Below are 27,853 nucleotides of genomic sequence, written 5' to 3'. Positions count from 1 at the left end.
AATCTGACTCCATTTGGAGATTTCTATCATTTCTTCTGCTGCTGACACAGTGAGTCACGCTTGGGGCTTCTCCAGTGCTTCAAATAAGGCAGAACAGGAAAGATCCTAAAAGCTGCGTTCTTATTCTTTCTTGAGCATCTTAAAGGTCCCACAGTGAACCTCATCAAACTTGTGACATAAGCAAGCACTATTTCAGACGGGTTGTTTCTGACCTTTGAATACCACTGAAGTATCGTGGATCTAGTTCCATTTCCAGTTAGGAAAAGTACTGGGGAGAGTACATGGATGTATATGTTTGTGTAGAGTGGTGACAAAACCATATGAAGTGGGAAACAGCATCCTAAAATGTGGCTTTCTTGTTGAAATGAAAATTTGAAGGCTTTACTTGGAGAACCAATTAAATACTTAACCTCTGTTACAGGCACTGTATTTCTCTTAACTTTAATTTGAAATATTCATGTTCAAGCAAAAAAATACATAATTGTAAAGCTTTATTTTAAACATGAAAAATCATCAAGTGTGTCTTCAGAAAATGATTTCCCATCCTTTTTGGTCAGAAAAGGTACGAACACTTGATACTAAGCACAGTGTTTCTCCCACTCTGAAGCTGATGATTCATTACATGCTTTTAGTTCCTTGATTATGTCCCTAGATGGATATGCTTCAGTGAACTTGTCACAAGTGCAAACATCTATAAACAAATTTTTGTAACTATTTGTGAGAAAATGGACTTTGCAGACATGGTGAGTGGTTTCATTTTTACATAATTTCTGTCTTCTCGGGGCTTTGTTTGAACAAAATCTGAGTTTTCTAGGTTTTATTTATGGAGGTTTTATCTGTGCTGCTGTAACTTGAAAGGGTTCTCTCGTTTGTGTTTAGAAGACTTTCTTTGTTATCCAGATTCTTTCCAGTGTAAGAGCAACGTAGGCTTTCTCTTAGGGCAAGCTCAAAGCCTGTTGGAAGGATAGTGAGCTTGGGAGTTTGAGAGCAGAAGGTAATAACTGAAAGTGCACGTGGTTAGGAGCCAGCATGCTCTCATCAGGGCTATCCTGGACTCAGGGATGGGGATCAACTCACAGATTTGTCAACTTGGGTATTCGTGTTTACATGTAAATTAAGAGTCTGATCTCCCATTATTGTCACTGGGATTGGATTTAGTGTCCTGGTGCCCTTTGAGATGCTTTAGAGCACCTGAGACCTGTGGGGCTGGCAGATATGGCACAGAACCCACAAGAGACTCTGGAACAGCTGCTGCTGGCTGGAGGAATGTCTCAGGGATCTGGTGGCACTGGGTGCCTACGTGTGGTCATCTGAGTCCTTCCTTAGATCTCCATTGACTCTCACTGTACTGGGTGAGCTAGATGAGTTGAACTAGAGATTCCACTCCATCTAGGCACCTTATGTAGGCATTTCCACATGGGAATTTCACCGAGGTCTGACATATATCATGTGGCCCGCAAAATGGGAGTTAAATCCAGATTTGTAGCTCGAAACGCATATGAAATACTCTCTAACAAGATGATGGCTACTGAAGAAAACTGTCATGAATGCTCATATGCTGCAGATTTTGCTTGGCTGACTATTTTTATTTTTAGAAGTCAGTTTCAATCAATCGTTCTTTTAGCAAATGGAAGTTTCATGACAGACAAACATATTCTATAACTGACTTCCTATCCAAAATGGCGTAGGTGAGACACTCATTGCTCTAGGGGTTATTTATTTCTGTGCACTACCCTACTCAGTTTCTTAGAAACAGAAAGTTTGGCCTGATTGCATCTTTAAATACCCCTCCACAGTTATGGCATGGCAGCAGTTCTCACAGTTTCCCTTCAGATTTTCCCAGCAGGTTGCATTAGTGAGCCCTTCCATCCGTGATGATACTTGGATCAGCTATTTATTTTAAAGTCTGCTTTGTGCTCCTGGTGCTTCAGCCTGTTGGCTGGAGCATGGTCTGTCCATTGGGCTCTCAAGAACATGCTTTTGTCACATCCACACAACTCAGTTACTGCTCATGGGCATAAAGTTAACCTTGAACAACAGCATTTGCTCGAGCAGACCTTGAACTGAGGACACGAGTGAACTTCCTAGCACTTCCTATTTTCAGATGTTGCAGTGGCACTGTTTAAATAGAGGCGATGATGGTGGTTTACTTTCTCACTGCCTCATATGACATACCAGGCATTTAGTCCAGTGCTGCTTGTTTGGACTTCCCAAAATAAAGCTGAGTGCAGTGTGCAGTATTGCACAATTCATATTGTTGTCGCTGGTCCTTATAATTTAAAATGCTACATTTCTCAAATCTGGGTCAGTTCAAGGCTGAGGTTGTGCAGAAACTCTTAGGTATGAAGGGACTGTGCAAACATCCCAGCAAGGTCTGTGTCCCACCAGCAAGGATTATTTGCTGTTAAAATAAATGAAGAAATAAATAAATGAAGTCTTGTTTTCGGCAACATTTTTATGGGTGAGATGTGAAAACATGCGCGAGTGAAGTTTCCCACACTTGCCCCTGATATCCAAAGACTGACCAGTTCCTCCAAAATTCACTGCAAAAAAAAATCTCTGGGCTGTAGAAATCATAGAATCACAGAATCATAGAATGGCCTGGGTTGAAAATGACCACGATGCTCATCTAGTTTCAACCCCCTGCTGTGTGCAGGGTCTCCAACCAGCAGCCCAGGCTGCCCAGAGCCACATCCAGCCTGGCCTTGAATGCCTGCAGGGATGGGGCATCCACAGCCTCCTTGGGCAGTGAAGCTGTCAGCCTGAAATGAGGCTGTGAAGCTCTCAGCCATCACAGTGGTGACAGCAACACAGAGAGATTGGGGTTTTGTTTTTCCTTTGTTCCTGTACTTTTAAAAAGAGTCCCTATAGTTTGTGATCTGACTTTTGCTCTGATTCTGAATGTGAAAATGTGTTTTAATAAGAACTTGCTCCAGTGCCTTGACCCCATATATGGGCACTTGTGCAGAACCTCTGTACACTACTCAGTGAAATAGCCTTGACTTAGAAGAGGGACCAACTACACTAGAAGTGGTTTAGAATGAACTATCAACAATCTTACTGTCAGTAATCACTTTCCTTGGACTTTGCATTATGCAGGAAGGCAGCAACCTCCAAACACCTTCATCAGCAAAGTCTCTTAATGGCATCAGCACTGAACTGGCTAAGAAAAAACCATCTGTAGCACAACGGCATGGAGTGACAGAGGTGCTGGGTGTGTGGGTCTGACTGTAGAATAGGGCTGCTGATGGCATGAAGTCAGGGCAGATCCCATGATCCCACTGAGGAGTAGAAGAACTGACGTCAATCAGTCTGATGGCGTTGGCATGGAGGTTCCATGCTGCCAGCCTGAGATGCAGCAGTGAAGGGTAAGGAAATGGAAAAGGAACAGGGCAAAATGCAAATAGCACAGGCAGAGCCCATAAGCAGAAACGTGTTACAGTGGGGACGTGCCACTGAGATGTATTATTTGGCATATCTGAGTCCTGGATCTGTCACTGCTGTGTGACATGTTCTGAGCAAATGCTTGGTAGTGACTGCTACAACACCATGCTTCATCAACCAGGCTTAAATCTTCAGATTTACACGTTTGATACAATAACTGCCATTTGCCGAGTGCAGTTTCTAAATTAGATATTTTCTTACATTTGGCAGATAAAAATACACTTTGCAGAGCTTCTCATTTTGTAGAGATTTACTGAACAGATGTAGTGCTTTTTCTGTTCACGTTGAATCTGGTCTTAAATGAGAACACCTGCTGTCCTTTCGGTTCACATTTCTGAAGGGTTTGTGAATTGATGAGCCCTCCAAGAAGGGAAATAATACTGTGGCCATTCCACAGAGCAAAGCCACAGAGCAACAGTGCTACCACAGACTGCATTGTTTGGGAAGATGGAGGGTTCTTGAAATTTCTAAAACATGAAGTGTAACGTGGTAATTATTATTAGGAAATGGTAGAGGTGGTCTACGATAGGAAATCATTATTTTTTTTTGGTTTCTGATTTCTATAGAATGATCAAGACTCTGGTATTGGCTCTGTAGTTTAGGAATGGGCTTCCGAATGTGTTCTTGTTGGCATCCAGTGGCTGTCTTGCCTTTTTTCTCCCTGCTTTTGGGAAATTGGTGTTTCCATACTGCTTGTGAAGAAGTGTTCCTGAGGCACAGTCACGGCCACCATAGAGACAGATTGAGGTGAGACAGAGCTCTATCCGTTTCTGTGTGAAGGTTTAATCATAATTCCTATGTGGCTTAGGCTCATGTGTACGAACACGTACCTGCTGGCACTGCCTTATCTACCAGTATCTACCAAAAGCTTAAAAACAAGGGGACCTTCTGCTGTCTGCCATCACTAAATTGAGAGATGTGCTCAGAAATGCTGTTTGAGAATACAGTGGCTGGACTGAGGAAGTGTGGTGTCACACTGGAACAGGTTGCCCAAGGAGGCTGTGGATGCCCCATCCCTGCAGGCATTCAAGGCCAGGCTGGATGTGGCTCTGGGCAGCCTGGTCTGCTGGTTGGTGACCCTGCACACAGCAGGGGGTTGGAACTGGATGAGCATTGTGCTCCTTTTCAACCCAGGCCATTCTATGATTCTGTGATATGATGCTTCATACTTACTGATGTTTTCATGGCCTACTGTGGATTAGAAAGTGAATACAGAAAATGGATTAGAGATTCAGCTTGCATTCATCACCTAGTGTAAAGGTGCATCTGACAGCTCATCCTTCCTTGTTTAGCTCTCTGCTGCATCAATTTGTTTGGCCTTTTCTGAATAAAATCTGTTAAGCATGGAATTGATTTGCCTTGGCCTCCAACCCTGCGATCGGGGCATCTTATTGCATTATTCCACATATGAAAAAATAGCTAATGACTAAAGCTAGGCAAAATGCAAAGCTGACCTGTAAAGCTCCAGCTTTAAATCGTTTGGCTTTCTTATTCCATTGCAAAATAAAAACTGTGGAAGTTTTTGGTTGTTTTTTTTCCCCTCCAGACATTCATCTTACTCATTAAGCTGTCAAAGTGTGCAAGCTGGCTCCGTAAGAAAAAGATAATGGAAAATGTTAACAGAATTTATGTAAGCCTCTAAGACCTGAACTGTTCAACCGCTTTGCCCTGTGTATATCTTTACTCATGCAAGAAGACTCAGGCACTGGAGATGCACCCTGCTGAGTGATATTACTCTGGTGCGTAAATGTTAGACAGAAAGATGGTTTGTGGATTCAGATGCTTAAAGTACACGTACCCATGGCTAACAGAGGAAACAAATGAGAAACAGATTCCCAAAGGTGTAAATGCTGTGTGGTATCTCATCTCCATTAATGCGCTGCAGGAATTGAATTCCATCACTCTAAATAGTGTGGTAATGAAGTTGCTAGCCTGTCTGCGGGTTTGTTTGTCCTTCCTAACACCCTGCCACGAGCAGTGCAGGGAATGTTTGCATTGCAAGGCTCTCTCTTTAAACTGTCTTGTGCAGATGCCTCTTGTACGTAAGGCCAAGCGTTCAGGAGCCAGTATCTTCCTAGCTAACACTGAAATGCACAGAGGTTTCCTGTACCAGAGAAAGCTCATCCTGTTCAGAAAATCCCCTGAGATTAGTACGATGGATGGGAGAGTGCTTATGCATCTCCTGCTCTTCCTAAGCACCCACTTAGGGCTGCTGTTGGAGATGGGATGCTGCAGCAGCTGGAGCTTCAGTCAGGACCAGTAGGGCTGTGCTGGTCTTTTAAACAAGCCTGGGTTCTTCGTTGATTATAGAGACAGCCCAAGGCCCACGTGGCTGCATATGTCTACTTTGCAGTATCTGGGGTTACAGGAAATTAATCATGCTCCTAAGAACCTTCTTTCTTTGAAAGCATCCCTGAGGTGATTTAGCAACACGTGGAGGACTATTACTTTCTGCCTTCTGTGTAAGTAAAGGGGAAATAGTTAATTGAAAGGGAAGTACATCTGCAGTTTCACTGTTAGTCTGCTCGAGGACACTTCTTGTGAGTTCATCACTGTGAACATGGGAATGAAATCTTTAGGTTAATCCTCCCTCCGTGTGCAGCCATGCTCCAGTGAGTATCAAATCTTTCAAATGTGAACTAGCAAGCTAAAACCACAATCCCTGCCAAAGATGGATGGTGTCCTATTCGAGCAATTTGCTTTGCTTTTACGATATGATAATATCTGTATATATATGGTCATTTGAAGAATGATAAATGTCAGATGCTCTAATTGCCTTTCCTCCAGTAGCCACCGGGTGAACTTGGCAAGCACCATATATACTGCATATTATTTTTCCTTGGGAGAGACTGCCTTATTGGCTCAGAAATGAGGCTGGTGTTCTCCCATGCTGTTTTGATTGATTGCTCTTCTTTTTGTACTTAATTTCTTAGGAAGCCATCTCAGAACCCAGTGTAAAACTGGTATTAGCAGGAAAGACGTGGTTTTTCGGGCTGCTACAAAATATCTTGCTTTACTATTAAAGACACAAATCTCTAAGCAGAAAGTAGCTCAGTACATGCACTTTATAGGACAAGCAATGATTTTTTTCATAAAATGACAATTAAAATGAGAATAGCCATCTATGTTGTCAAACTTTTGGCTAATGTTTCCCTAACTTGAAGAGTTATGGGAACATTTTCAGCAGGAATGCAGAGTGCTGAGGGGCATCAGCACACACATACACAGTGGAAATGATTACGCCTTCTATTTTTGTGTTACAATTTCGTCAACATCCATAAGAAAACAAAAGACATGCATCCCTTTTATTTGAGAAAACACAATTGAAAAAAAAAATGCATGCAGTATTATGTGCTATCTATTACTTAGTTTTTCTGCAGTTCCACAGGCTACAGATGAAACAAGCAAAGCATACTTAAGTTTTGGTCTGCATTGCAGATTTTGGAGCACATTTTAACTCTTCCTGAGGTTTCAGGAAGAATCTGTTGCCGAGTGTCTTAGCTTACCGTCAGCATTTGCAGTTACTTTTTGTTTTCAGTGTTGCAGCACATGGGAATACTTTGTTTTGATCAGATTTCCCAATTGAAAAACCAAAAAAAAAACCTAATGGCAAAAACATCCATATGTGGATCCTTTAATTCTGCTTTATATATCATAGATTCATAGGATGCCTAGGTTGAAAAGGACCTCAGTGCTCATCCAGTTTCAACCCCCTGCTGTGTGCAGGTCACCAACCAGCAGCCCAGGCTGCCCAGAGCCACATCCAGCCTGGCCTTGAATGCCTGCAGGGATGGGGCATCCACAGCCTCCTTGGGCAACCTGTTCCAGTGCCTCACCACCCTCTGTGTGAAAAACTTCCTCCTCATATCCAACCTAAACCTCCCATCTTAGTTTGGAACCATTCCCCCCTGCCCTGTCACTGTCTGTCCTCATAACTGGTCGTAAATGGTGAAAAGTTGAAAGATTTGCCAAGACTTCAAAGCCAATTGCTGGAGGAATATTAGAACTGGAGATGTTCTGGCACAGCAGCCTGCCTATGGTATTTGATTAATTGATACTAAAAAGGCAGCAATCAAAAGTAAGGAGCTGACATTTTTACATTACAGAAGTTTTAGATATCCCTACATGAAACACAATGATACTTTCTAATTGACTGATCCAACTGCTCTTGCTTTTGTTTTTATTATTTTTCTTCTCCAGAAATATCAGAGGCAAAAAAAAATGAAACTGACATGGGAAAATACGGGATTGAATTTAGATTTCTTTGACTGATGTGAAGTTCCATGGAGTGGAAGTAATGATTTTGGGGAAAGAGGATAGGGAGGAACTCTTATTGGGAGGAACTTTTTATAAGGGCACGTAGCGACGGGATGAGTGGAAATGGTTTTAAACTGGAAGAAGGCAGATTAGGGTAGATATTAAGAAGACATTATTTACTGTGATGATGGTGGTGAGACACTGAATAGTGGAATTAAGGCTGTGGATGCTCCCTCCCTGGAAGCTTTCAAGGCCAGGCTGGATGGAGTTGTGAGCTGGATGGGCTGGTCTAGAGGGAGGTGTCCCTGCCTATAGCAGGGGGTTGGAACTGCATGATCTTAAAGGTCCCTTCTAAACCAAACCATTCTGTGGTTTGGTATGGAACCGGGTTGTCCTTTATGAAAGGCTCAAATGAAAACATTCACTGTTAATAACTGTTATTTTCAATTTGCCTTCAGGTTTGGTAAAGCAGCCATTAGTGGCTGATGCAACAAATAAGCAAGTGAGAAGCCTCCTCATCGTAAAGCTATTTTGTGTGTGTGATGGAAACGGTGTTCCATTCAAAATTTGACCTTTTCCCATGGTTACCTTACATCTTGCAAATAGCATTTCTGCTTTGTAATTACCACCCTTTGCCCTCTCCAGCCCTGAGTTAACGGGGTGGAGGAGACGATGCCACATGACCAAAGACTTTGTATGGGGAAGCAATGTTTTTCCATCTCCGGTTGCACTATCTTGCTGGATGATTTTGAATGTGTCCTTTCACTTCTTTCTTCCCATTGCTTTCTTCTTTGATTATTTTTTGACATGAGGAGTAGTTGGGAGAGAGCGTGTCCTTGCAGAGAGCAGCCCCTACCTCACAGCTCTGCAGCTGCCACGTGTTGCTTAGCTGTACTTCGTGGCTCAAGATCATGTGGTTGTGATTGCCTATAGGGAAATTGATTTACTGCTCCTCACAAATGAAAAGGTCTCACTGAGCTGGTTCCTGATAGAGAGCACAGAAGGTAAAGGATCAGTGCTAATTTCCAAATTTCACTGCCTACGAAAAGGATGAGAAGTCTTGGGAGAGGAAAGACAGCATCTCTCCCCACCTATCCAGCCTCTTCCCCACTCTTTTTTTCCTGCTCATCCGCAGACAGCTGATACAGGACATCTCTCTCTTTCCATCTCCTTAGGACACACAGACCCTCCTCCACATCTCCCTTGTTGCACTGTTCCTGAAGTCCCCACCATTCTAAGCCTGCCAAACTGTTAGAAAGATGGGGCCTTTGGAGATGAGGCAGAGAAGCCTCTAGAGCTGGGCTTTGCTGGGGTCGTTATCTGGGAGATGTTAAGGTTTTCTTCTTCTGGCATTTCTGCTCATGATCATTGGTTTAAGACTTAAGGGAGAAGAAATTACCCTGGGATACTACAGTCGAAGTTTCTAAAAGTGTTTTTAATAAATATTTCTATTTCTTCTCACAGGATGCTATGCTAAGGTCACAGTTTCAATCTGAAACGTTTGGAAGATCTGAGAAAGCAATATTAGAATCATAGAATCATAGAATCACCGAGGTTGGAAAAGACCTAAAAGATCATTCAGTCCAACCGTTCACCTATTAAGCAATAGCTCCTACTAAACCATGTCCCTCAACACAACACAACATCCAGTCTTTCTGGATATTCTCAGTAATTGATTTCATGGCAAGAGTATTTAAAAACAGATTCTCCTAAAAAGTACCAAGAAGCACTGAAACACAATCTTACCAACAAATCAGTTTTTAAATGTGACCCAGATTAAAAATAATAACACACAGTTGCAGAAAAGCCATGTAAAGTAAATGCTGGCAGTGTGAGCATTCAGTGCTCTTCTTTCAGTTCCTCCAATGTACCAAAGGGTTCCCAAACACTAAATCATAGAGTCGTATGATCCCACAAGGATCACAAGTACAATATAACACAATTAGTGTCAGAGTGTTATCCGCTCCCATCTGCTTAAGAATGTCCAGCATCAGTGCTGAAGGCAGTGATAGCATAAAATTCCCCATACGCAAAAGCAAATCTAAGAAAAAAAAAAATAATCCACTCTGTTAATGCTGCTGTTTGCTACTAGATGTCTAAATGAGAATAAAGCAAATTTAACTTTAGGAAGACTTTTTTCTTTCTGGGACATTTTGGAAGCATCTTTCAAGTGTAGATAAAGGAAAACAGAACTTACTTAACTGGCTTTTTTTTCCCTGAACAAACAAAAAACACCAGAACGTCAGCCTGGAAGAAGAGCAGCAGGATTTTTATTTAGGATACGGTCAGATACATACTTGCTGTTACAGGTTGCTTTTAAACAAGGCCTTTCCCCTCTCCTCTTACCCTCTGAAACTGATTTAGACAATTTGCTCTTCATTCAAGTCAATGGTCTTACTGTCAGCTCTCAGAAAAGGTGGAGACTTCTCAAACTGTGCTCACCTTGTCTTGATTGACCACATCTCTTTTGCAGTCATTGACTCACCTGTTGACAACCGAGTCCAGTGAGAAAATGAAATGGATGGAGTGAACAGCAAACCATGAAAGGACCAGTGATAATCTGATGGGCTTTGCATCTGTTGAGCATTGGAAGTGGTGGAACTCCCTCTAGAGCTCAGCAGTTCTATTCTAGAGACATCCTGGAGATGAAGTCTGCTGACTCCCAATGGCAAGGAGAACAGAGTGAATGTTTTCCTTCAGTTTTATCTCTAAATCAGGCAGATATTGACTGACCTTAGAAATGTGTTTAATTTTCAACAATTGGTGCCACAGGGGAAAAAAAAAATCTATGTTTATATCAATCTAAATGTTTTCTTTTGACAAGTTAAAAAAATGAACACCCTTGCTTTGAAAATTTCAGAAAATCCATTTATTAAAAGAATTACATTTGATCCAGGAATGAAACAAATCTCTTTCAAAGCAATTTCTTTAATGTATGCCTAGTCAGAAAACAAGTGGGACTTGTCTGAGACATTTCTACACTGTAAGGTATGCAGGAGAAAACTCACCCTCCAGTGTGGATGTCTGAAATGAGGTGAGATGAATTCTAGCCACTTGCTGGTACAATCAGTTCTTTGCTATTAAGGTATCATACAAATCTTCTTTTTTTAACCTTTGGACCATGTATTTCGGTGTTTCTTTCAGAAACTGAGCAGTAATTATCCAAGGAAAACGCTGTTCTGAAAAACTGCGGGGATTAATTAGGAAGAGTGGTAAAAGCAGCTCTAAAAGTGATTCAACGTTTTTCTCCATTGCTGCGGGCTTCTGTCCTGCTTCCACAGTTTGTGTAGCACTGAAGATCATTTTCAATGATTCATGATGAAGAAATGTACTTTAATCCTGAAAAAATACCATTTTTTATCATCAGCACTCTGTAGTGGAGATTATGTAGTTGAGAAACATTCATTTTCTCTTGAGGTCTCAAGGGCAGTGCTATTCATACTTCTAGCTTCTGAGAGTTGTAATGGTCATTAAAATGCAGATAAGCTTCTCCGAAATCATTACAAAATCCCTTTTTTTATCGGTAGAGAAACGGGCAGTTGTGACTCATTATGAAACTGAGAACATCCAGTTGCGTTGCTGCAGCTGGCTTGGAAATCCTGATTTTTTATTCCTTGTTCTTTGCAAATCCATGTACACCCAGTATATATAAGTTCTAGCTCTCTAGGCCAGTGGTCATAGAGTCATAGAATGGCTTAGGTTGGAGAGAACGTTGATCACCTAGTTCCAAGCCCCCCACCGTGGGCAGGGTTGCCAACCACTACATCAGGCAGCCCAGGATCCCATCCAACCTGCCCTGAATGCCTTCAGAGATGGGGCATCCACAGCCTGACTGGGAACCCAATTAGAAATTCAGGGGCACAAGAGAAACTACTGTTATTACTCATTTTCAAATTATGATAGCATCTAGAAGCCAAATCAAATCAACACTGGGTAGATATGAACATGTTCAGAAGAGAAATGTTCTTTATTCCTCGGACAATGAGGCTTGTAGTCTCTCATAGACTAGTATACAGTAGCCTGCTACATTCCCTTAGTATTTAAACTGGGAAGCACAAGATTAAATGAGGTTTGCACCCCTTCCCCAATGCCCTTAAAATTGCACCACTCTCAAACTGATGTGCTGTATTGAGAGTTGAAAGGTATCAAAAGGTGCTTTCCACACAAATAGAATCAATCAGCAGCAAATCCCAAGCCCAGCCTTTTGCATAGGCTGGATGTTTTTGAGTGCTTTTTGTGGGAAATATTTCCAAAGCTTTATTTTTCTTTCATTATCCCTACAGGTTGCATCCCTATCCCCAGCTTTAAAGATTTATAGTGCAGACGTGTCCCATGGAGCATGCCAGCCCAGGTATCCTTTATAGTTAATGGTTAAGAGTGACTTTTAGAAGGCAATTTGTCTGACCCAATTTAAGGATCTCCTTTAGGGTGACAGAAATCATTCAGAAGAGTCCACAGACTGATCCCTCTCTGCTTTGAGGGAGCCTGGAGATTTCTCTGCCCCTTGCAGCTGCTCCACAGACTTTTAAACTGGAACAACTGCATCATCTGTAACTCAGAGGAGAATTGGTGTGAGCAGCATCCATCAATTAATCCTTTTATGGACTTGGTCCCTTCTATTTTCTGCAGATTTTGCCTCCAGCAAACAGTTGTATAGAACATAATGCATAGAACATAATGCATACAGTCTCGTACAGATCTTCTGGAGAGGTGCAGTATTTTCCTCTAAGAAGTGCAGATTGCTTCTTTTTCTGAGGAGTTTTATGGTGGGAGGCTCTTAGGTGTTTACGTGTAAGAGGGTGAAATGGGCTGATCTCCTCCTATCTCTGTCTCAGAAGCGTTTATTTCAGGTGACACCCTGGCTTTCTGGTGGAGGAATGCTCTCCTACTAAGTTCAGTAGGGACTGGAATTTTAACCCTAGTGGTCTATATCACAGAATTGTAGGGGTTGGAAGGGACCTCCAGAGATCATCAAGTCCAACCCCCTGTACTGGAGGAGTAACCTGTGCTCATGCTCGGGGTGGACAAAGGATACTTCTTACCTAACTTTAGCTATGCTTAGTGTAAAGAACTGAGATTGTCAGACACAACAGAAGATTTTCCCCCAGAGGGTGGTGAGGCACTGGCACAGGTTGCCCAAGGAGGCTGTGGATGCCCCATCCCTGCAGGCATTCAAGGCCAGGCTGGATGTGGCTCTGGGCAGCCTGGTCTGCTGGTTGGAGACCCTGCACACAGCAGGGGGTTGGAACTGGATGAGCATTGTGCTCCTTTTCAACCCAGGCCATTCTATGATTCTATATAGGCAATGACAGGTGCATTTACACATCCATCTGGTTGAAATGTACACTTTGCAATGTGGTGAACCAGGCCCAGATGCTCCTGTTTCTTTCATTGAGTATTTCAGCTTGCAGGCAGAATCTACACATCTGCTTGGTCGGAGTGTTCTCACCCAGAACTTGTAGCCTGTGTTCGCACAGCGCTCACTGCAGGTCCAAGCACAGGGAAATGATTAACAGAGATACATTCCTGATTTCATACTGGCATTTAGGATAAGTTCATCCGCCTCTTTGTTCAGGAAACTGCAGATTTTGGAAAAGCCTTTGAAACTGATACAAACTCCTGTTCCAGATATTGCATCTTTGTTCTCCTGCCTGCATGGTCCATCACCTGGCAAACTTTATCCCAGCTCTAGCTGGTCGTATGTTCAAAGACTGAAGCAGATTCATACATGCCAAGAATACCAATTTTCTCACATTATGGGTAGTTTTCCTATCTGTGTTAGAATGTCTTGATAAAATTAGTCATAGAACTGTTTATTCAAAGCCATTTCTTCTGAGTGAAGGGAAATAAAACGTTTTCTACCACATGTGTTAGGCTGAGTGGCTTATCTCTTACAGCTGAATACATCCAAAGCAACTCAGAGAAGCAATGGCAGAAAAAATGTCAAAATCTACATTCCTCCACAGATGTGTAGGAGATGGATGAAAGGTTCTTGATCTCTCAGGACACACTCCTTCTGATTCTGGCCTTTTTTACTCGTGTCACATGCAGAGTGTTTGGGTGAATAGGAGAAGAGACCACAAGTAGTCCTGCAGCTAGGAAACTCAACAGAGAGGTTTTATATGTATATATCATATATATATATAGCTACAAATTTGTATCTACATGATGTATTTATATTTATATATACATGTATATTTGTATATACATATGTATAGGGTGCCTTTCTGGAAGTGCACAACTTCCTGTGAGGCCTGTGAAAGCTGCTGTGCTCTCTGCACATTAACAGGATTTCCATTTAGTGGGGAATGGAAAAGAGGAGAGGGATTTTAACCCAGAGTATATGTAAGAGTTTGGTTGAGCTGTGAGTTACAGTGGGGTAAAACGGAATGAAGCAGGGCTATACCACTGGTTTGCCCTCATCTCAAGGCTGTGTCCATCCCCAATAATTACTCTGGGATGGACAAAACTGCCTGCCTGTTATTTTGGCATCGGAAACACTTTCTTAACAAAAGATTTAACAAATTCTTCTGTTTCCCTAAGATCATTTAGGTTTAACTAACTCAGTCTTTTGGATTAAAAAAGAAAAAAGAATAGGGAAGGAAAAAAAGCAACACTTTGTTAGAAATGCTCAATTGGCAACAGTCTGCAGGTTCTCACGACAGTTTGGATTTAGCAGGGGAATGAAAGCCTTTCGTGATCTCTTTCCATGGGACGAGCGTTAATGCGAGAAGGATGAGATGAAGGATGCATCACTGTTTCCATCAGGAAAAATATCAGATCAGCCGGGCTGATGGGTCTCAAGGTGGGGAAATAGATTGGAAATCAGCTGACAAAGGTCTGAAAGCACACTTGGTTGAAAAATGAATTGATTGGTGCAGTGATTTCAGAGCGAAAGGATGTGGTATGGGAAGGACTGGCTGATGAGGCTGCTGTCCATCTCAAACCCATCATCGGTTCTGTGGTTGATAATCTTGTGCGTAAAATGAAATTCTCCGTCCAGCAAAATTCATCTCTCTCACTGTAGTGACATTTTTTGCTGCCGAAGAAGGGGAATTGCAGTGCACTTTGTCCACATGCAGATCTTCATGTGAACTGATGAACTCTCCTGTTTTTGTTTTGTGTTTTTATATCCAGGTAACTATAAACAGGTTTTCCTTTTTAACGTTGTTAAAGTTCAATCAAACGTGGCTTTTGCAGTAATGGAGAATTAGGAGAGCCCTCCAGTGGCCAAGCAAAAGAAATCAGCATTGCTACGGCAGCGAGCCAAACAAGGCTAGGAGCTAGGGAGGGAAATATGTGCTACATATTTAAAAGGTAGTGACTTCCACTTCTGTTAGGGGTGACTTATTTCCTGCTTACATTGGTGCCTTTGATCCAGAAGAATTCCATAGCACTTGACCCATGCTCTGTCCGTCCCTGAGTGTAATGGCATGTATTTACTCATTCATCATTCCTGTCTAGGAGAGCTTGTTTGCATAAAGGGGAAAATACTTCAGGGATGAACTAATAGGTTTTATATTTAATAACTTTGTACAGGAAATGAAAATGAAGAAACTCGGTCCTCACCGAAGTAATTCTTAGTACTGACATTGCAGCAGCTGCAGAAAAAAAAAAAATCTCTTTGCAAAGAAAAAATCAAATAATAATTATTTCTTCATTAAATAGCCTCCCAAAGGCAAAGTTGAGATGATCAGGTGATCAGGTGCTTCTTGCATGCAATATTGCTATAAGTGGTGGTTCCGATGGTTTTATTAGCTGGAAGAAAGCTGCTGAAAGAAGTTCTTTTCCAGATATCAGTCCACATAGTTTGATGTCTGCCTCTGATAGTTGCCACTTAGCACCATCAGGAGCAACTCTTCTGTTGGAGGAAGGAGGTTCTGGAAGGTAAACAAGGAGAATGAATGAGTCTATGAGAGAAGTAATACAAGTTATACTCTGTAATGCAGTGCGAAAGCACATGAATGACAAAATATTTAATCATAATGTTCTGTGTTTTCCCCAAATCCTTCTTTAATATTCACTGGGTTGAGGCATGCAGTTTACAAATACAAAACAAATTAAGGCATCATGGGGAAAGAAACACAGTTGTGCTGTCACGTAGATCAGAAATGTCACACTTCCCAGAATTAATTTTTTCTGCACCTGTTATTAAGACAACTATCACAATTTCAGTTATTTCACTTGATGACAGTTCCTTGTATTTTACATCTATTCTAGAATGCATCTATTTTAATGATAGCCCTTCTTTCAATCTTCAGCAGTTTCACATTGAATCCTTGGGGATCCTTGGCTTTGATAAAAACCCAGTGCCAATATAACCAGCTATAGACTGAGCTTTCTGTCTAAATACTTAAGAAGAACAGAAAAACATTATTTATTTGGCTTTCAACCCTGTTCCAAGGTTAATTCTTTCTACGTAAGTTCTGACCTGCAAAACAGACTCGGTTGGTTTACGAGTGGCTCTAAACTTATGTTTCAGAATAGAAAGCTTCTGTAAGCTTTATACAAGGCAAATAAAGCCTAATGGAAAACGTCAGAGTTGAACACCTACATGTACATTTCAATTAAAGCAGCATTTAAGCCCTAGATCAACAAATTACATCCATTTTATGAGGCACTGAAATGCCTCCTTAATTCCTGAAGTCAATGGCCGTTACGTGTGTGCTTCACTGCCCACTTTCCCCACCATTGAACCATCTCTATGAGCAATAGTTAATATGATTTATCGTGTAAGGGTAGTGTAGCCATTTTTGTTTCTGCTTTGGCGTGCTCTGTACTGCACTATGTGATTTGTCCTCTTCAAGTTATGCTTAACATCTGTCATATATCTACAGCTCCAATGTCTGTATCAGGTATGTGATATATTGGAATGGAAGAGCTCTGTATGAAATAAAGATTTATCTAATCATTTCTTGGGCTGAATTACATCCTACTTAGTAGAACACCTAAGAATTATGAATTTGAAGAAAATATTTGTCTCAAAATTAAATGGAGCATCATTCTGTGAAAGTAGCCAACTCCCAGCTGAGGAGCCAAGATACACTGCCTTGTCTAGACACCCACATTTCAGATGGCTGAAACTAAGTGAGATGGATCCTTCTGCTGTCATGGACCTCTCAGTTATCCCGCTCATACCGATACAAGGCCTGAGTTATGCTGTGGTACAGAATCAAAATTACTATCTGTGTTCATAAAAAGGGTAAAGGATGGCAAGTCCACGCTAGTGAAAGATCTGAAGCAAAGTAGATGGATTTGTTATCCCAGTAGGTATCTGAAATTATATAGTTAGCAAGAGTCACAGATTGCAGACAGGCACAAACTAATGCTACAGACACAGAAAATGTTCTTTGATCCATTCCGTTCTTCTGGGGCTGCAGTCTCATACAGTAGCAGCTCAGGAGTGCTTCTCAAATCACAAATAAGGAGGTTCCTCCTCCTCAGTTAACATGACCTTAATGCTATTGCTGTAATCCACTTTTCATGCCTCATCATCCCACCTTCTACCTGGTGTGACTGGATCCTTCCTAGCTATCTGTGACAGAACGATGCTTCTGAGAAGAACTGTCTCACTTTCTGAAATGGACATGACCACTCATCATTCCTTCTGATTAATTCCTAGGCATTTTCTCTGCTGCTTGCTGGCTGTCCTCAAACTCTTGCAATAACCAGCTTGATACAAATCTATTTTACAGTGTTCGTGGTGTGTGCATTTCTTTTTACACATAATTATATTCAATATGAGACCATGACATCTGTAAGACATACGTGCATGTTGCTGGCATTGTGACAGTAGTGTCGTAGCAGGACACTTTTTCCTCGTTATTCATGATGTGTTTTGTTCAAATTGTGTTGGTCTGATCTCCCATTAGATAATAAGCCCGAACTCAATGAGGGTAGGAGCTGTGGGGCATTGGGAATTGGCTTGGCAGCATTTTGGCCTGTGTTCTAGGCATCCGGAATGGGACTCACTGGGCTAAATGTAGACATTTACATCAGCCCTAGTTGCTATATATTCCCTTTCAGGCAGTGAGGATCGCAGGGCATTGGATGGAGCTGAGGGCAAAATCAATCTCATCCTAAAGTAGATGACAACAATAGATCAGGTGAATTTCATTACAAAAAAAAATTCTATTTCTTTCCACTGGCTGCAAAGGAAACCTGGGCTAATTGGCTCCTCTGGAGATATTTGTGCTGGAGAAACCAAAGAGATGTGACATGAAATCATTCCAGAGTTTTTGTCCTTCCTTTTCTGCTAACCTTCGTGTGACTTTGGACAAACTACTGTCCTGTGCTGTTTTGTTTGATTTTCCTCCTTTCTTTTCTACAGCTGTAGTGTTTGAGAGGGTGGAGACTGTCTCCTCACGTGTTCATGGATAGACCATTGGAGAAAGGTCCTAATGTTTTTTAGGATATCAAAATACTAACAGGAGAATAATTGGGAATTTCTATGTAACAGTGCCTCTGAAATACTGAATGTTTAGCAGTTATAAAGTCTTCAAATGGCAGTCAACCTTTGTGAAGCTATGAAATACCACTAGCTCTGCACAGAAGACAGAAGCACGATGAACTTCCAAGGCTGCCTGCAGATCACCCACTGATTTTTTGCTTCCCAGCAGAACCAATTGAAAATTAGATTTAGTTTCAGACTTCGGGGAAGACAAAAGGAGCCAATACAGGTTTCTGGTCAACTGGAAAGTCTCGCTGGGGACTGTAAGATTCTTTCCACATGTGCAAGATGTATTAGTCAATATATGTAGAAAGCTCTTAGCAACTCCAATAACCTAATCCAGGCTTTTGATTTCTTTATTCCTAAAACGCAGATTAATATTCTTCTCCTTTCCACAGCCTAGTATTTTTAGTAGGTCAGATGAGACTCTTCTTGTGGCTTTCAGGCAATATCCTGCCTGGCAACTTAGTTTATGTTTTATAGCCTGTTTTTAAACATGGCTTCTTCGGGAAGAGACGTGTTTGGATTGCTCTTCATCATTCTCCTCATGGACACTCTGGCTAATTCCAATCAAAACTGATAGATAGGCCAAGCTCCAGCTTCTGTGAGCTATAAAGAGGACACTCTATCTCTGAGAGGAGAGGATGCTGTAGGCTTGACAGCTCAATGAGGACCAAAACATTGGCAGGAAAGCTTCATTTGCTCTCAAGGCTACCTCATCTGCCCTTTGTTTGTGTTTTCTTTCCCACGTTTATGGGGGAAAGGCCCACAAATTCTTCACATATGTTAAGCCTAAGCAATAACAGTGAGTCTCCCTGGGGATGTGCTGATGGTGGGCATCCTCCCTTTTGTGTAAGGTCCAATTTTTGTTCAGCCTCATGTTAAGTAACCTGAGTAGAGGTACACAGCAAGAGACCTAATGGCCTAAAAGCAAATTTGCTGTTGTTGTTCCTTGCTGACTTGGACAGTGCTAAGGTACTTCTGGGCACTTAGAGGAACAGAGTGTTTCCAAGTCAGTTATCATGCATAGTGTCTGTACGTTTTCAGAGGAAATTTGAGATTGACTTCAGAGAATTTTATTATTCTCCACTTCTTCTTTCTGTTCTTCCTTTCGACTTGAGACTTACAGGATGACTGCTCAGATCTTCCTAGCATGCACTGAAAAACATCACGCTAAAACAGAGTGGGAGGCAGGGGCAGCAAAAGCTTGATTGGCACAGCCTGAATTATGCCACAAGAAATCTTACTGCTTAATGTATTGAAAGGAAAAGCGCAGGGCAAGACCCCTTAATCCATACTTATGTGGCAGTGATCCCATTATACTTGACCTAAAGAAAGTGGGACTAATAAGATATGACCTAACCCCATTTTTCTTTTATTTTACATACCTGCACTGCAAACACAGGACCAGGCCATTGAAAGGCTTAAATATATAGATATATATAATACACATACACACACACACAAACGTAGGCTGCTTTGAAAGTAATGCCTCCTATTTATTTCTGTGGAAACTACAACAGACACAAAGTGGAGGTGAGCCAATGTTTCGGAGCTGCTATGATTGCATCACTGCTGAAATGCACCTGCCACTGCCTCTCTGTGCTCACATCCACTGCTTGGTCTTCATAAATATTCTGCAAGCATCAACAAACGTCAGTGGGTGCCATTTTTTCTGGATGGAGGAATTCAGTTCCATCTCTTTGCTTCATACGCACTTCCATGTCAGACACCATTCAGTCAGGCTGCCCCTCTGCTGCCATCTGTCTCACAGCAACAAAATGTTGCAATGAAATATTGGTGGGAAGGTTCAACCTCTACTGCCATCCCACCAACATCCACCTCTGACATCGTGGGCCAACGTAATAAAATAGGAGGCATTACTTCTGGAGCAGCCCTTGGATGTAAAATAGGTCCTTTGTGTTCTTATCTGTGAAACACTGACCCTGAATTTGACCTTGCATAAAATCACAGCTATTCTGAAATGAATGTGTCTGTGCTCTTGTGCAAAGTGTGGTGTTCTGCACGTTCACCTGAAGCAGCTCACTTAAAAAAATAACACTGGCACTATATGAGCATGTCAAGGTTGGTTCTTTTGTGTGTTCTTATAATCTCCCTGCAGTGTCTCATCTTCTGTCTCGTAACATGATTCACTTGTACAGGTTTTGTAGCTGTAGAGAATGACAAGTGTATTAATGTGCTGGAGGAAATACATTAATGTGTAGCTAGAAGTCATTTATTATTTATGCTGTTAGAATCTTTTTACACCCACAGTAAATATTTTCCAACTTCAGTGAATATGGAGAGATTCATCATCACAAACCTGCATTTTTTAATTTTGTCTTTCTTCACTACAATCATATTCCCAGCAAAAAAAAAAAGGCTGTCCCCTGTTTCTAACAAATGAGTCCATCAACTGAAATGAAGACTTTCATTTGTATGGCTGATCCTCCCCTTAGCATGCGATAACTTGCAGCTGTGCTCATTTTGTGTTCATCTCAAGTACATGCAGCAAGGACCAGGTTTTGATTAGAAGAGCTGTAATCTACAGGGGAATCACAGCATCACAGAATCACAGAGTGGCCTGGGTTGGAAGGGACCTCAATGATCATCAAGTTCCAACCCCTCTGCTGCAGGCAGAGCCACCAATCTCCACATTTAAACTAGATGAGGCTGCCAGGGCCCCATCCAGCCTGGCCTTGAACACTTCCAGGGATGGAGCATCCACAACCAAGTGGAAATGGTTTCTTTAGGAGTCTGTCCTCAAACAGCGTACAGTTCATGGTGAGAAGCCATAGTACAGCATAGGACTTTACCAGGTTATGGCCACGTTGTTGCTGCATTTGATATTGTGGTTGGATCCGTTTTACAGTGCATGTTGAGAAACTTTATGGTCCAGAAGCCCCTCTGATAAATCGGTAGCTTCCTTAAAGTGTGTGATCTTGTATTCCTTGCCCAACTGAGTAGTCCCACTAATTTTAGGATTGGATGCTGAAATGTCATCGCTTAATAAGGATTCTTGGGCTATTTTTCAAACAGAAAAGGAAGAGGTGAGAAGAGACTTCTTGTGCCATTTGAAACCCTTCTGCCTTATATTAAAAAAAGCATAGAGGTAGGCAAATGCAAAGGTAGGCACTAAACTCCCAATTACAACAGCCGAGTGGTGAGGAATTAGTTGATGATCCTGCATTTCTGCCATCAGCTGTAGTTCTGTCTCTCAGTTGGCCTCTCAGGATTTAAATAGTTCAGTTCCACAAATAAGAAATGTATTTCATCCTCCTTCTCCTTCTTCTCTTTCATCTTTCTCTCTGCCTGCTGTTTTTCCATCAAAACCACGGTAGGGAAACCTTAGAGATTCGCCTGAGCCTTATCACTGAGAATGTGATAACCATCATAAAGTGTTCATGGCTTTTCATGTGCAGGTCTATTGAACTAAGTCAGGGAAAGCAGTGGTGTAACGAGGTGCCTCGATGGGCAACGTGAATTTCTTGTGCCAATCATTGTGCTGCACAGTGGAAGAGGCTGTTGCACATGGAAAGCTTTCATAGATGGGAAGGAGCTCATCGCATCAGTGGGGAGGGAGGTGGGTGATACAGCAGCCGTGCAACCCTACCGCATGTGGGGTGGCTGGGGAGTGAGAAGCTGAAGTATGTGAAGTAGTGCAAGAGCTGGCATACAAAGATTTCTGTAGCCAGGCAGTGTAGGTCTCACTCTTAAGCAGAGCTGATTCCTTTTCCAGAAGTGCCGTCGGTCACTTTCCAGTCTCCACTGGCACAGGTTGCCCAAGGAGGCTGTGGATGCCCCATCCCTGCAGGCATTCAAGGCCAGGCTGGATGTGGCTCTGGGCAGCCTGGGCGTTTTCCTTCCATTTCTGAGTTTGGTGAATTTACTTTCCCAATCTCTACTGTAGCAATGGGTTCACATTGGCACATGGGTTGGATGGACACCAACCACACCAATTCAAACGTAAGCAAAACTGCTGAGCTCCACTTGGAATTGTGCAGATGTGTTGAAATTTCAGACTTTGTCACCCTCTGCTAACAGGTAAATTCAATGTGTTTTTGGAGGTTTGGAGTGAAAGTCTCATTTCAGCTCTGAGCAAACTCAGCCTCTTGAAGCTGTATGTCCATCTGTCCATTTGTCTTTAGGTCTCCTTTCCAGGCACTGTGAAAATCAGCCTATGGCTGAGGGAAGATAATTCACACAAAAGGAAATGGTTTTAAACTGAGACGGGGAGGTTTAGGTTGGATATTAAGAGGAAGTTTTTCACACAGTGGGTGGTGAGGCACTGACACAGGTTGCCCAAGGAGGCTGTGGATGCCCCATCCCTGCAGGCATTCAAGGCCAGGCTGGATGTGGCTCTGGGCAGCCTGGTCTGCTGGTTGGTGACCTGCACACAGCAGGGGGTTGGAGCTGGATGAGCATTGTGCTCCTTTTCAATCCAGGCATCCTATGAATCTATGATTCTATGATTTGACCAGATCCAGCCAGAGGGAAACTGTGGCTCAGTACTTAATTATACATGAGGAGAGTTCTCAAAAGGAGCTGTTCGTGAAGAGGCCAAGGTAGAAATGCAAAGAGATCATTCAACGAAGGGGCTAATTTGCGGACCAAGAAACAAGAAGCTATTTTCCCCACCCAGATTTACTCCAAGACATTTTTTTTCGTTACTTTATTTCATTTCTTTGTTTTTGAGGGCTTCTGTTGTTGTTCAGTATATGTAATACAGTAGCATTACCTGATGTACTGCTTCTGATTTTCTACAAGTAGCTGGATTGAGAAGATGGAAGGGAGAATCATTTTGGATCGATTCTCTAGCTCTTCTGACTTAAATGAAGAAACCATTTTCTTCACTGTGGAAAATATATTTAGTTTAATTCAGTGCTTTTTTGTAGGGGTGTTAAGTGCCATAAAGAATGGTTTTGAAATTAAAGGCAGCTCAGCCTTTGTAATATTGGAACCACTTGAAGAATCCTCACGTATTTTTGCTGGAAAATACGGGGCGATATTTAGAAAAGTGAAGGGTTTACCAAATGTATAAGTAGCTCAGCTTTTGCAACTGTCATTCTTTCGGTCATTCAGAAAATGATTAATTCCTCCCAAAGCTCATCAAACTCTGCTGCATCAATCCTTCAGCCAAGATGTTGCTGCCAGTGCAGAAGGTGCTGTGCAAGCAGTGGGAAAGCATGCGGTGCAGGCAGCAGGTGAGGGATGGAGGCTGTTGCCCAAGCTCTGTGACTCTGCCCTGCACAGAAGCAACAGGAAAAGGTCTTTGAGGGACAGATCCCTGTGATTTGCTCGGAGGTTTGGAGCACCTCTCACCCCAGAGTTCCCAAAATAGAGTTTTCTCCACAAGCCCTGCTCTGAGACAACCAGTATGTTTGTGGTGGTGTGTGAATGATGCTGAATACATTTTCTCTCCTGCTTTTTGGGCCTGGTGATGCACGGGATGAGGAGATCTGGAAGTGCCGATGAAGGTGAATGTGTCAAAAAGCAGATTTCTCAGAAAGGACTGCAGTTTTAGGAACATTCCTTTGGGAAGGAGATCGTAGCTCTGGACAGAGCTTTGTTCATTTGTTTCAGAGCATCGTGCTGCATGGGTAGTTGGGGCATTTGTTGGTTTTGCATATTTAAAGCAAAAAATATTCATTCCAAAACTCTCTCCTCCTCTTGCATTGCCATCTATGAAAATGATCAAAAATCTCCAGTTTCCCAGATGGCAAGATCGTTTTCTGGCTAGTTCTCTCATCAGTGCATGTTGGCAATTTATTTGTCTTTCTAGCCCAAGTGTACTTTTTTCCTTTCTTTGGATAACATTCCTCTTTCTGTCCTTGAAGAGTGAAGAATGAAGCCTTTCAATCTTAAGGATGATCACCAGGAAGATCCAGGCCATTGCAGAGTGGGAGATGGATGTTACCAGAAATTCTGTATCATTGCTTAGAAATCAGTTTAAGCACCATGTCTGATCTAAAGCTGTGAATGCAGACTGTAAACAAACAGAAGTCCATTGCTGGATCCCTTTTTTCTGTCAAAATTTCTTTGTTGTCCTCATCTTCAGTTTCTGCATTCATTTCTGCTACTATGGCGTGCACTTATTTTGCTTTTCCCCATTAAGAGTCAGATTTCTATTTTCTTCCTAAGGTTCTTCTGAGTCCATGGTCCCAGATGATCCCCCTCAGCAAATCCATGCTTTTTTTCTTAAAGGCTTCCTCATATCCTAGTATCAGAAGCCAAAAAAGCCTGGCTAGGTCAAAGCCACTCCCTACCATGTCCCAGGCTGCCCGGTTCCCACTGAGCTCCCATTTCTCCAAAGGGCCCAGCTTTCTGACCATCTCCAGCCAAACCTCTGAGCTTACTCTAACCTCTCCCTTCCCCAGATCTCTCCACAATGCCCTCAGGTTCTCAAGCCCTTGGCACCCCTCCCTCCCTGCACCGTGGTTTCCTTGCCCATATCTCTTCCCCCTGCTTCTGGCTCAGTCTGAGCACTCATCCTTTCCAAACTGCTTGCTCTCTCCAGCCACTGGAAACCAGTGTTCTTTCTTTACTTCTTTGTCCCCTTAATCAGAGAAACAGAATCACAGAATCATTAAAGCTGGAGAAGACCTCTCATCTCCATGTCCAACCCCAGCCCATCCCACCATGCCCACTGCCCACATCCCTCAGTGCCACATCTCCATGGCTTTGCAACACCTCCAGGAATGGTGACTCCACCACCTCCCTGGGCAGCCTGTGCCACTGCAGCACCACTCTTTCTGAGAAGAAGCATTTCCTAATATCCAACCTGATCTTCTCCTTTTGCAGCTTAAGGCCATCAACTCTCATCCTATTGCTGTTACCTGAAAGCAGAGGTACAGCCACAGCCTCCTTTCAGGAGTTGTAGGGAGTGATGAGGTCTCCCCTGAGCCCCCTCTTGACCACCCTGAACAACCCCAGCTCCCTCAGGTCCACTAAAAGTCCATTGCTCATCCTGTGCCCCACTCACAGTGCCCTGCGCCAGCCCACTGTCCACCCCAGTCCACCTGCCCTGCTTTTCCCTCACTGAGATCTCTGTTTTAATACTCCAGGCCCCTTTGTTCTGATTCCCCCTTCCACCAAAGCACCCCATTTTATTATTTCAGCCTCTTTCTCCGGGCATACCCAGCACCCCATCTGCTGGGCCGGGTCCCTTTTTTCCACTCCCTATCCAAGCATCTCTGCTTGCTCCGCACTCCGCACCAAAAGGCAGCAATCGCCTTGGCTTTCCCAATTAAAAAAAAAAAAAAGAAAAGAAATGCGGTTTTATTGCTTGTGATGGCTTTTCCTTTTCCCCCTGGCTCCGATTCGCAGAAGCGTCCATCTCTGATGCTCCCATTAACCACCGGTGTGCGAGGGGTGGGACGGAGCGGAGCGTTACCGCAGCCCGGCGATGCGAGGCGGCACCGGGGAGCTGCGAGAGCAGGGAACCAGGCTGGGAGACGCAAACCCCTCACTCCGGGCTCAGCGTCATCCCATTGGTTCCTGAGCTGCTGGTTTAAAGCCGAGAAAAGCTCGGAGCACTGAGCCTCGCAGGCAGACGGAGAGTCTCAGCCAAGTTGCCAGCACGCTGCAAGGGATCGCTGGGTGTCCGCAGTTTGGCGTGTCCGAAAAGGCAAAAAGGAGAGGGAACAACAAAAAAAGCAGAATAAGGGAGAAAGGAGGCTGACCCAGCCCTACAGCCCCACGGGGGAATAATGGACGTGACCATCTCTCAGTTCATCTTAGAAGAATTTGATGTCAACTGCAGCCTCCTGGATCTACAAGAGACTGTTTTAGAGAGTTTCTCTATCTCTTTCCTGGGTTTTCATGGTAGGAAACATTACCTAGCGCAGGGCTCCGAAAAGCTCGACGATTGGGTTTGCTTTGTGATGCAGTGTGTTGCTTTTGTGTGCTTTCTCAGCTGCTCCTTTCTCCCTTTCTGTCTCTTTTTCTCACTCTGAAGGTCTGTACTGTAATGCCACCACGGATCAGATCGGGACCTGCTGGCCCAGAGCCTCGGCGGGGAAACTGGTGGAGAGACCCTGCCCGGAGTTCTTCAATGGGATCAAATACAACACCACAAGTAAGTGCAAACTCCTTTCCTTCTCTGGCACATCTGATGTTGAGAAATCACCTGGGGACATCCAAATTATTTCTCCCATGAAAAAAAAAAAGAAATGCGTGTTTCCCTGGGAATTAACATTTCCTCCACATTCCAGCCTGTATGCTCAAAATTCCTGCCTGGAATGATGCAGATTTCTCAGAAGTTCTGACTTTTGGACACTGATTCTTTTTTGGTTAATCGTGTTTGGGCAGACTGGGTAAAAACGCCCCCATCAATTCAAGGAGGATGTATTGTGCTGGCTGTCAGTGTGTTTATATGCAGATATGTATGGCTATATGCCTGTAGTAATGTTGCAGTGCTTCAGCCGTTTGGGTAACTAAAGATCCTCTGGCTTGCAAGGTGTTAAGTCCAAACAACTGTATTTTGAAAGGGCTTCCCCTTGGAGAGACTGTTTCTGTGAATGGGGACAAACAGGGCTGGAAGGTCTGTCTGATGAGCAGAAGGCTCTGGGATCTGTTCAGTAACTTCACGTCCTCATTTAAGTCTGGGGTGGCTGCATCAGTGCTGCAAGAGAAAGGGGAGAGGGTGCTACAAGGCAGATGAAAGTCAGAGCAGGGGAATACGGGGGCTCCTTATAATCTCTTGGAACTGATGCTTCAGTCTTAGGGGTAAACAGTCGCGATGACTCACTGCGAATGCATTATTCAGGCTGTCGGACCCAGGCACTCATTTCCTTTCCCTTATCTGTCAATATTGTTTGGACCTTTCATTAAGAGGTTTTCATGCATTACTTCCAAATACGTCTCTCCTACTTGTTTCTCACTTCATTTTCCAGCTACTCCAGGTGCCTTTAGCTGGGAGTATTTCATTCTGTGTTCCACTCCTAACTGTTGTTCAGGTGTTAATCTGATGTTCAGGTAGTGTTGCTTTCATGGCGCTAGCAATGACCCTCTCATCTCACACCTTATTTTTTAACTTGTAGAAAGTGACTTTCCTGTTTCCCCGGGTCAGGCAACTAAACAAAAGTTCTGTGCATGTGCTGTGCAAAAGAAAGCATCTTTCCAGATGTGTTCTTAGGGATCCATCGTTATTGCCTTTAAGCAAAGTAAGAGAGTTATGGCTGCGGGATCGTCCCACGTTCTGGTTCTCTGACCTGCCTGCTTTGCAGTAAGATAGATGGGAAGGGGCTGGGTTATGCTGTCTGTGATTATGGTAAATATGGCAAACATTTCCAGTCTTGGTTGAGACAAAAAAAACCCACCCCCATTCTGAGAATTAAGGACAGATTGAACAAGAGCGAGCATATCAGAATGTACCCTGAAAGAGCAAGCAGAGCAAAGGTGCTCGGAAGAAGTAGGAGTATTTTTTTTCTGTTTCCATTTCTTTGGCAGAGGATGTCAGTATTTCCACTGGATTATTTTTGTTCCTCCAAAAAGAAAGAATAAAGGGGAAAAAAAAAAAAACCCTGCTGATTTCTTATTTATGTCATAAATACACTGGAGAGAATTTAAATGTTTTTCCTGTGCGTGGATTAAAAAAATCTTAAATACCCCAGTGTATTTTGATGAACTGTGTTAATGCCTTCAGTAGTTCATCGCCGTGCTGATGCAAAGTTCTTCTCTGGTCTCTCCATTGATGGCTAA

At 42.9% G+C, this 27,853-nt stretch overlaps 1 protein-coding gene across 2 annotated transcripts in view; it reads left to right on the top strand.

Moving 5' to 3' along the window:
• Positions 1-27,853, top strand: part of CRHR2 (corticotropin releasing hormone receptor 2) — a gene marked incomplete at both ends in the record, with an annotated part of 131,458 nt that overhangs the window by 14,305 nt on the left and 89,300 nt on the right. Inside the window, 2 exons of one of the 2 annotated variants that reach the window (XM_079538033.1) lie at positions 25,861-25,975; positions 26,109-26,228. In XM_079538033.1, coding sequence (XP_079394159.1) covers positions 25,861-25,975; positions 26,109-26,228 — 235 coding nt within the window. Of the gene's footprint in view, positions 1-25,860; positions 25,976-26,108; positions 26,229-27,853 lie in introns of those variants that run through there. The other variant, XM_079538034.1, reaches the window with a different exon arrangement.

The sequence above is a fragment of the Tetrao urogallus genome (genome assembly GCF_951394365.1).
Source record: "Tetrao urogallus genome assembly, chromosome: 7".
NCBI classification, from domain to species: Eukaryota; Metazoa; Chordata; class Aves; order Galliformes; family Phasianidae; genus Tetrao; species Tetrao urogallus.
The sequence above is the reverse complement of the archived record's forward strand: the minus strand, read 5'-3'. Positions and strand labels throughout refer to the sequence as shown.